The sequence below is a fragment of the Tenrec ecaudatus genome, chromosome 13 (genome assembly GCF_050624435.1).
Source record: "Tenrec ecaudatus isolate mTenEca1 chromosome 13, mTenEca1.hap1, whole genome shotgun sequence".
Lineage (NCBI taxonomy): Eukaryota > Metazoa > Chordata > Mammalia > Afrosoricida > Tenrecidae > Tenrec > Tenrec ecaudatus.
Window position 1 is genome coordinate 20,212,364 of NC_134542.1, and position 9,517 is coordinate 20,221,880.

A 9,517-nucleotide genomic window follows, 5' to 3' on the forward strand; every position below is an offset into this window, starting at 1 on the left:
AACAGATGGTGTAGAGCAACGGGTTCCAACATGCACTAGCCTCGAACACATGGCTGAAGCTAAAGGACATAACGAAGAAGTCTAAAACCTCCAGTGAAGTCCAATCACTCTCTGTGCGTCTTCTCTCCAGAGTCTCTCTAACTCCCGTCACGTGCAGAGGATTCTAAGGAGGGGGGTGGTCACTTGTGTCCTTCCACGGGATATCAAAGTAAACCATCCCAGAAACAGAGAGGAACTCCATGACCGGGGGGTTTAGCCTGTAACAAATTCCATGACCACAATGGGGTGTGGGTGAGAGACCGGCCTGCAGTGGAGGTGGTACCAGAGGCATTAAAAGCTGCGGCACTGAGACCACGAGACAAAGCAGAGGGCTTCCCAGCCCGTAGGATGAGCGGTGGTGTTTCCCAGCAGGAGGACAGCTTGCAGATTGGGGTGTCCTTGAGCACTTACCAGAGGTTAAGGGACTTTGCAGCCCTTGTCTGGGCAGGGCAGAGGTCTTGGGGCCATGCAGCTGAGAGGCCTAGGATCAGAGAGAGCCTGCTGGCATGGCTAAGGAAATAATCAAGCCCCATAATCCTGGGCATTGTCTATGAGTTCAGTGTGGCCTGGCGACGGATGAGCAAACCCAGCACAGAAGGGTAGCGCTTTGGGATGGGGAGGATGGCTGGAGGCAGAATAGAGCAAAGTTGGAGTGGGGAGGCATGTCTGACTCCAGCCTTGCGGCAATCGCCTTGGGCTGGTGTGGGGTTTTCCTTCTGCCTTTGTGTAGCCAGAGGAAATCAGACTCAGCCTCCCCCTCCCTCCCCCACCTGCCCCCCCCCCACACACCACATGCTCAGATGCTTACCAAAGGCGTCCAAACATACAAAGTCATCATGGACAAATACGGTTTAGGGAAATGTGGTAAAATAAACTGTGTGAATGGGTGGTCAACATTCAGTTTAGAAGTGGTTATCTTGGGAACAGGGTTGGGGACACAGAGGTTCCCACCAAACTCACTGCCAATCAAGTCAATGCCTACCCCTAGAGACAGGAAAGAGCTGTCTGGGAGTTTCGAGACTGAAACACGGAGCAGCTGGTGGTTTCAAACTGCTGACCTTTCAGAGCAACAATGCTGGTTTAGTGGCTAGCAGAATCCGGGCTGCGGGACACGGGTGTTAAAGAGTTGAATAAGTGAACTGCTGACTGTGTGGTTCATGTTGTGCCTGGCGGGACATTTTGCCTCCTTTTCAGTGGCCTCACAGATCTGGTCAAGCAGGGTGCTCCTGGAAGCAGGTCACCTAGCCCCAGGGGCATGGGTGGGGCAGTGTCTCTGGAGCTCTCTGTCCCAATTCGCCCACCACCCCGCCCCAGGGTTTGGATACAGGAGCCGCCGTGGCTTGGTGTGCAGGGTACAACACTGGGCTATTAAGGAAGTCTAAACCCACCCAGAGACTCCTGGCAAGGCAGGCCTGATGATTGGCCTCTGCTCCAGGAGGGGAGAGAGGAAGGGCCCAGGGAGGGGGTGGAAGGAGCGTGGGACCAGGCCTCTGCAGTCAGGGTATACAACAGCTTCTGCTGCGTGTGGGTTAGATGAGAGTACCTTGTACCTTGGGCAGGTTGGGCCACCTCTCCAGAGCCCAGGATCATCAGAGGCTTTCCTAGGCCCTTCCTGTGAGCAGGTAACAAGTCATAAGCTCAGTGGATGCCTGCCATCCTCAGGACACCCCATGCCAGGTGCTATGGCCACCAGCTGCAGTTCACAGACAGGGAAATGCAAGCCTGGGAGGGAAGCAGGAGGTCATGTGCTGAGGACCCCAGTGTCCTGAATGTGGGGCAGAGCCCCATGTACTGGCAGCTGGCCCCCAAGTCCACACTCAGCTAAGATGCTCGCCAAGCCGCAAATGATAGGGTAGGAGGCGATGAATGCCTCCTTGGAAGCAGAGCCAATTCCTCTGGGATACTTTTCTGAGAAAAAGGATCTAGTAGTGCAGTGACAATGACGCAGACCCGGCCCCTGGGCTTCCAGGAACTCTGGTGTTAGCCGTTTTTTGGGTCGTTAACTTGGGGGGTCTGGTGCATGCCATGAACTCTCTCCAGGTTCTGCCCTTACACATGCAGCCTTCTGCAGAGGGTCAGCGAGCTGGGCACCTTGGATGTGGATGGGGCACCCTGTGCTACAGAATCTTGAGCAGCCGCGGTTGGCCTTATGTGTCTGGAGTTGTACATGGGGGTACCAGGGCATCACCGGCTTGGACTCCTCAACTTGGCCCTGCCTTTCTTTCCCTTCTCTGAACCCCTCGCTGCCCCTCGCCACCAGCACTATCATCAAGAGTGGACCTTGTGGGATCACTTCGCGGTACAAGGGCCACAACGTGAATACTTGGAGAGAGAGCACAGATGGGGACTTGCTGTGCTGTCCCAGGGCATGTCCACGCTCTCTTCCTTCTTTATGCCAACTGCCACGCTCGAGGAGCGGGTGGATCAGTCGGTGACAGAGATCATAAGCTGTGGGTCAAAGCGAAAGCAGGGCTGTCATGTGCGGGCAGTGGTGCCTGGGCTGAGCTGCAACGATGGGACTGGCGAGGAGAGGAGGTTGAAGTCCCTTATGGATGACATGCCCTCCGCTGAGAGCACCCTCCCCCGCCCCCTAGACCCACTCCAGCCCTTCTCAAACCCCTTGTAGCCCAGGGCTCCTATGTGGCCTCTGGCAGTGGTATATGGAGCTAAGCCTGGAGTCTCCTTCACCTCCTCCCGAAACCTTTCCTCTTGCCTCTTCTTCCCACCTAGTTTGGAATCCGAATCCAGAAAAGGATTATTAGCCCCACCCCCACTACCACCACACACACACACACACACACACACACACACACACAAAAACAACCCTAGCAAGTACTCTCTCTCTCTCTGCCATGGAATTGATCTGATTCCTGGCCACACCCCCAGGACAGGGCAGAACTGTCTGAGTTTCTGCGAGTCTAATTCTTTACTGGAATAGAAAGCTCTGTCTTTCTCCCTTGGAGCGGCCAGGGGTTTGAAACTGCTGACCTTGAGGGTCACAGCCCAATGTGTAACCCACGATGCTACCAGGCCTCCTTAAGCCTATCTTCGTGGTGCCCAATTCTGGCTGGCTGGTTTCATGAGTCGGGTTGTGAGCCTGAAGGTGAAAAGGATTTAGCAGAGACCCTTGGTGGGAAAATGGGAGGGGAGGTAATCATTGAGAGAAGCAGAGATCGCCTGTCTCCTGGGCCAGCATGCTCCAGACCAGCGGGGACCTTACCCCATGGGTTATGCCCGCCAGAGACAACTTCCTTTTGTCCACTACTAGAGGTGAGATACAGCAAGTCATCAGGGCCTGGGGGTGCTCTCCCTCTCTGTAAAACCAAGCCTCTCCCCCTCCCTGGGAACACAGGGGAGCCCTGGAAACAGTAGTGGGCATTGACACCGCAGGCCTACGGTGAGATTTCAACACGGTGCCACAAGGTTTCAGGGCCGGGCTACAAGGTTAGGCTTTACCAAAAGAGCCTCCCAAAAGAGGGCCTTGAACTGCCTGTGCTGGAATAATCTGGGGGTGCTGCTGGGACAAGAAGATTCTGGCTTTCCCTTCCCCCTCTCCACCCCTCTTCCCAGACTCCGACCTGGCACTTTTGGCCCCAGAACTACCCACTACCATTTGACCGCAGATAACAGTTTCCTGTATGGTCTGCTGGGACCCAGGTGGGAGACGGGGAGAACTACTCGTGCTTGAGGTGGGCAGCCACACAAATGTGGGGTCAGGGAGCACCTGTCAAGCCATGCCTCACTGAACCTCCAGCCCCAAGGGAGGCCCGGGGGGGAGGCTGGCTGGGCACAATGAGACTCGGGCTCCCCCAAAGCCCTCTCTGGGGCACACAGCACAGACCGTACAGTGGGCCTTGTCTTCCTCCTCCTTCCCAGCAGCTTCAGGGGCCTGAGGACTTTTCAGCTGCCAATTCTAGCTCAGCCTTGCGGCCCAGCCTCAGGCCAGCAGGGCAGAAGGGGCAGGATCATGGGGCTCTGCGTGTGCGTGCTGATGCCCCTGGTCAGGGGACATTTTTTGGTTCCTTTTTTTGTGCCCCACCCCCCCTCCGGACCCAGGGTGCCCATTGCAGTGGACCAGTGACAGGACATTCTGTGAAACAAAACCCAGGACACAGAATTCTACTGCAGCCAGGGCCTGCTCTCAGGCTGCTTCAGAAGAAAGGTCTATGTTTTTTGCCTACTCAAAGCTGACAAAATTAAAGCTAATGAGACAGATTAAAAATGGCTCGTGGCGGGGTGGGGGGAAGGGGGGCAAAGGGTTGAGAGTTTCTGAGGCTGCCAGAGTGGGGGTGAGGGCACTTCCCTATACCCAGGGGCAGGGCAGGGCCTCACTGGCAGAGTGTAAGCTGGCCCCCAGGATCACAGAAGGAGCAATGGGGTGGTATGCGAGTCCAAGACTCTGCAGCTACCTCCACAGGAGGCTTGGCTTTTCGCAAGGGGGTGGGGACGGACAAATGGCTGCCAAGGGCCTGGATGGGGCCAGAGAGAGGCTGGCCTCTCCAGTGTGTCTCAGGCCCGGCCTGGCCAGGAAGCCTGGATGAGCTCTATCTTCTTCCTTGTAACCCAAGGCCCCCAAGCAGGGGGCTCAGGCAGGCCCCTGGGTTTGCTTAGGGCTTGCACTTGTTTCTTTTGGCTCCGTTCCTCCCCTCCTTGGCTCAGCCCCAACCCCAAACCCAACCCACTGCCTTTGCGTCAATTCCAACTCAGCGACCCACTGGAACTGCGTAACAGATAGGGTTTCTGAGGACGTCAACCTTCTGGAAGCAGACTGACTCATCCTCCCGTGGAGCAGCTGGTACGTTTAAACCAACGACCTCTCCACTAACAGTCCAACGCTTAACCATAGCTCTTCACTCTAAGTCCCAAATCCCCAAAACCAAACTCATTGCCACCATAGTGACTCACAGCCACCCTATAGGACAGGGCAGACTAGCCCCTGTGGGTTTCCAAAATGGTAACTCTTTAAAAAATCATTTTATTGGAGGCTCGTACAATTCATATCAAATGGTAACTCTTCACAGCAGTAGAAAGCCTCATCTTTCTCCCTTGGAGCAACTGGTGGTTTCGAACTGCCATCCTTGTGGATTGCAACTCAACCTTTAACCACTACACCACCCAAAAACCAAAACCAAGCTCACTCCCATCGAGTGGATGCCGACTCATAACGACCCCATGGGTTGCCGAGACTGTAACTGCTGACGGAAGGAGAAATCCCAGTCTTTCTCCCAAAGAGCTGCTGGTGGTTTCAAACTGCTGACCACTCAGATCGCCACCCAACTGCGAACTACCTCACCACTGCACACTCAAGTTCCGGGGAGACAAATGATCAACAAATAGACCCGTCCTCGTGGAGTTCTGCACCATCAGCAGGGTAGGGTGAGAGGAAGGGGTCCAGGGTCTCTGGGGTAGGCAGGGCAGGGCAGGAGGGCAGGGCTCTCTAACAGGGTGAACTGGGAGCAGAACCCTGAAGGAAGGATGGAAGAACAGCAGGTGGAAAGCATGGCGGTGGGAAGGTCTTGGGAGGATTTGAAGGGCAGCCAAGACCCGAGCTGTGGGGGTCGTCAAAGTGGAGTTGGGGGGTGAGCAGGGGCAGGGAGGGCGGAAAGGTGCCAGAAGAGAAGTGACTTGTTTCTGCTTTAATCTTCAGTTTCTGCTGGGTGCTGTGGGGAGTACTTCTAGGGTGTCGGGATGGGAGGAGGCTGGTACCACCTGACCAGGTGAGAGACGAGGTGGTGGCAGGGGAGGTGGGGAGAAGTGCTCAGATTTGGAAATAGAGTAACAAACTGACAGGCAGATACCTAGGGAAGAGACGTGACAAGCCCCAGGAGAGGCGCGCAGTAAGGGTTCTGAGGCTGGGATTCGGATGGAGGCAGGTCTGGGTGAGGGGTGTGAACTCCACTGTGTAGGTCAGGCGCTTGGAGCAGGAGAAGGAGCCTGGCAGCAGTGGGTCTGGGGCAACAGCCAGGACAGGAGGCCAGAGGCGGGGGGAGCATAGAACTTGGGCTGTAGCTTTCCATGACCCCCGAGGCCTGTGGGAAAGGAGAGCCTGCTCCCCTGCCTGTTGCTGCCAGGCTCCTTGTCTCTACCTGGCCTCCACTTGCACCATGAGCAGGTGGCCCATTCACCCAAGGACCACTGGGTCTGAACACTAGCCTCACGAGCAATCAAGTCAGTGGGCCTTGCTGAACCCAGATAAGGGGTCTTTTTCCTCTTGCAAAAGTGGAACAAGTAAGGGCCGTTGGTTTTACTTGGGTGGGCAGGGTCAAGGCCAATCCCCTAAGCTTAGGGGCAGAGAGAGCTCACTTGGTCAACTTCCGTGCCTGTGTCCCCAGGTCTGCAAGACGTTCTGAGCCCCTCGAGTCACGCCTTGGTCCCCACTGGCCTCCACCTTGCAGACACAGGCTTTCCTCGGCGCTGCTCTGCAAAAATGACTGAGGGGGCCGAAAAACAAAAGGGAAACTGAGCCAGGAAGCCAGGGCCACATACAGGTGTTCCAGCCTCCTTGGGCACATGCTATCACCGCAGGGCAACTGGCTATCCTCTGGTCCCTGCCACAGGGCATCTGGGCTCCTGCCTAGACCTGCTGGCACGCTCCTCTTGCTCTACTGCTTGGGGACAGCAGCCAGACCCCACTCACATCCTCGACTTGTTCAAAGTCACCTGGCTACTAAGCCACAATGAAGATTCAAAAGCAGGTTTGTCCAATCCTGCACCTTACGCGCTTTGTGACTTTACACACTGCCTTCCAGACCCTACAAATACATACCAAGCTCATGGCCATCAAATCGATTCTGACTCACAGTAAGCCCTCCCTGTAGGGCAGGCCAAACTTCCCCTGTGGGTTTCTGAGACGGCACATCTTTACGGGGATAGACAGCCTCATCTGGTGGTTCAGAACTGCTCACCTTGTGGTTAACAGCCCAACTCGTAACCCACTATGCTACTAGGGATTCTTCCCAGACTCCTCAAACCCAAAATCAAACCCACTGCCATTGAGTTGATTCTGATTCACAGGGACCCTATAGAAGTGCCCCTTGGGGTTCTTCGGACTATTAAAAGCCGCCTCTATCTTGCCACAGGCCCCTCAGATCCTCCAAGTGGGTGTAGCTCCAGGTCTGCTCCACTCCTCGTGCCTGTCACCCCAAGGCAACTGTGTTTGTGTGCACGGAAAGCCTGGTATAAAATGGTCCCGCTCCAAGGAGGGGGATGAACTCCAGCCCATCTCTTAGTTCTTCCAGCAGCTCCTTCCCAGCCCTGAGAAAGGCTTCCCTCTGCAGCCATGGCAGCCACACCTTCCGGATGGAGCCTGCCCCTCCCCATCATATCCTTGCCTTTCCATCCTTCCTGGAGGCCCAGTGAGCACCCTGACACTAACACCTGCCTGCTTTCCCCATCTGGTTTCCTGCTAACACTCCCCTCCCTCCCCCAGTCATCGGCCCCTCCCTCAAGGGACAGGGCCAATTGTTTTCCTGGTCTTGGAGGGGCAGGTCTGGAATCCTGGTTCCAGCCACACCCTTCGGGCTCTAAAGATTTGGGAAGCAGATTCCAAGGCAACCTCAATATCCAGAGAGGAATGTCTCCCGGGGTCCTGGAGTCTGGCAACACTCTGAGAATTCCAAGTTTGGGACTAGCAAATTTTCCCAAATCCCAATTCTAGGAATGTTCAAAACCAAAAGGAGGATTCAGAGGCATGACCTTAGGGGCGCTTGATCTCTGGAATTCCGAGTTTGGCTCCTGAAGGTAACTTCGATTTCCCACTTCCTGGGTCTATTTGTAGGACTTAAGCCTTAACCAACGTTGAAAGCTACAAGCAGACCTAAAATATGTATATATATATTCCTCTCTAAATAGGGATGTGAAATTCCCAGAAACTATATGGGAAGAAAACCCTCTCTTTTCCCCAATATGAAGACCTTTAGATATTTATAAGCCTCGTTGTGTTTGTTCTTGGTGGAGTAATGATAAATTGGCGCAGTATCTGGGGCAGGACCAATGTCTGGGATGCCAGAGACCCGCGTGTCTTCAAAGACACACATACAATGCAGCTCCCCTCACTGGGCCTTTATATTTCCATTTCTCAGACTTGACGTTCTGGAAGTGTCTGGGGTGGTCTGGGAGGAGGGGCAATTGCACAATGTCTTCTCTGAGACTCAGGAAATCCCGGGCTAAGGTCTTCCCCTCCACCTGGCTCATGGCCAGGACTCCCACAATGCCCATTGCCAACATCACTGTCCCTGAACCTTGGCATGAAGCCTTGCCCCTTGGCCCTGCTGCTGGTTCGGAGAGGACGGCGGGTGGTGGGAAAGGGCCCTGGGAAGCTAGGGTTCTCCGGTGAGTGGCTTCCTCACCTGACTCTCAAGTCTCTGTGGCAGAACCAGCTGGCTACCCCTGCTGACCATCAGGACCCAAGAAGAGGGGGGCAGAGGGAGGAGGCAGGGAACAGGAAGAGGGGGGCAGGGAGTCCCTGCAGATGCAGGGACAAGTCATTGAACCTCAACAAGTCTGGCTGAGTGGCTGGGTCAGATTTCACAGCCCAGGGCTCAGGATTCTGGACAAGATGGGGGAACAAATGGGTGGGGACACACTGACCTACTACTGGTTTGGGGGTCCTGATGAGGACGCAAGGGCCCAGCTTGAGTGGTGGGGAGTGGGGTGGTGGGAAGAGACACTGGGAGACAGGGAAGGAATTGGAGGTTTCAAATGTCAGGGGATTCAAGGGAGCACCTGCCAACTGGGGGGGAGGGAAAGGGTCTCTGGGGACCTCAGCACGACAGAGATAGCATTGCTGGGAGCTAGGGCTCCTTCACCCACCCCTTTTTCACCTCCCATCTCACGCACCCTTCTCTGGCAAGTGTGGCTCACCCCTTCTCCTAACTCTTACCTCATGCTCTGTCTACAGCCCCCCAGTTCCTTCTCTTCCTCCGCCTCAGTCTCCTCTGCAGTGCCCCCAGTTCAGTGGCTTCTCCGAAGCGTTTCTCATCTCCCTGTTCCCAGCCCCGGATTTCCCATGCCATGCCTTTTCCGGAGCCCTCGGCAGCCCCCGCCTCGGGGTCCTTTCCCCAGCGCATCCCCGCGGCACTAACCCGATTCGGAAGAGCAGCCTCTCGCTGCGCGCCATGAACAAGCCGCGGACTGTCCGCCGCGCGCGGCAGGCGTGGGGACTCACGAGCAGGACAAGAACAAGGAGCAGCAGCCCGGAGCTGACGACCCACAGCCACGGCGCAGGCCAGCTGGGCAAGGCCATGCTCCGGGCAGGCGCCTGCAGCGGCCGGGGGGGCGGGGCTGCCCGTTGCTAGGCGACGGCGGGGGCCGGGCCCCACGCGGGGGACCTGCGCCGTTGGGGCCCCGCCCCTTGCGCCAGCCGGCAGGGGGGCACTCTGGCCCCGCCCCCCTCGCCACCAGGCGTGAGTCCCAAAAGCCACCCTGGCTGGTGGCGGCCAGGCCCCGCCCCCCTCTGTCCGGCTAGGAGGCGGGGCTC

The 9,517-nt window shown here is 56.4% G+C and overlaps 1 protein-coding gene across 1 annotated transcript in view; it reads right to left on the reverse strand.

Moving 5' to 3' along the window:
- Positions 1-9,295, reverse strand: part of LOC142424469 (putative thioesterase PNKD) — a 32,044-nt gene extending 22,749 nt beyond the window's left edge. Inside the window, exon 1 of the mRNA XM_075529713.1 lies at positions 9,123-9,295. Within this exon, the coding sequence (XP_075385828.1) occupies positions 9,123-9,283 (161 nt within the window). The 5' untranslated portion in view covers positions 9,284-9,295. The remainder of the gene's footprint in view (positions 1-9,122) is intronic.
- Positions 9,296-9,517: the final 222 nt, after the last annotated feature.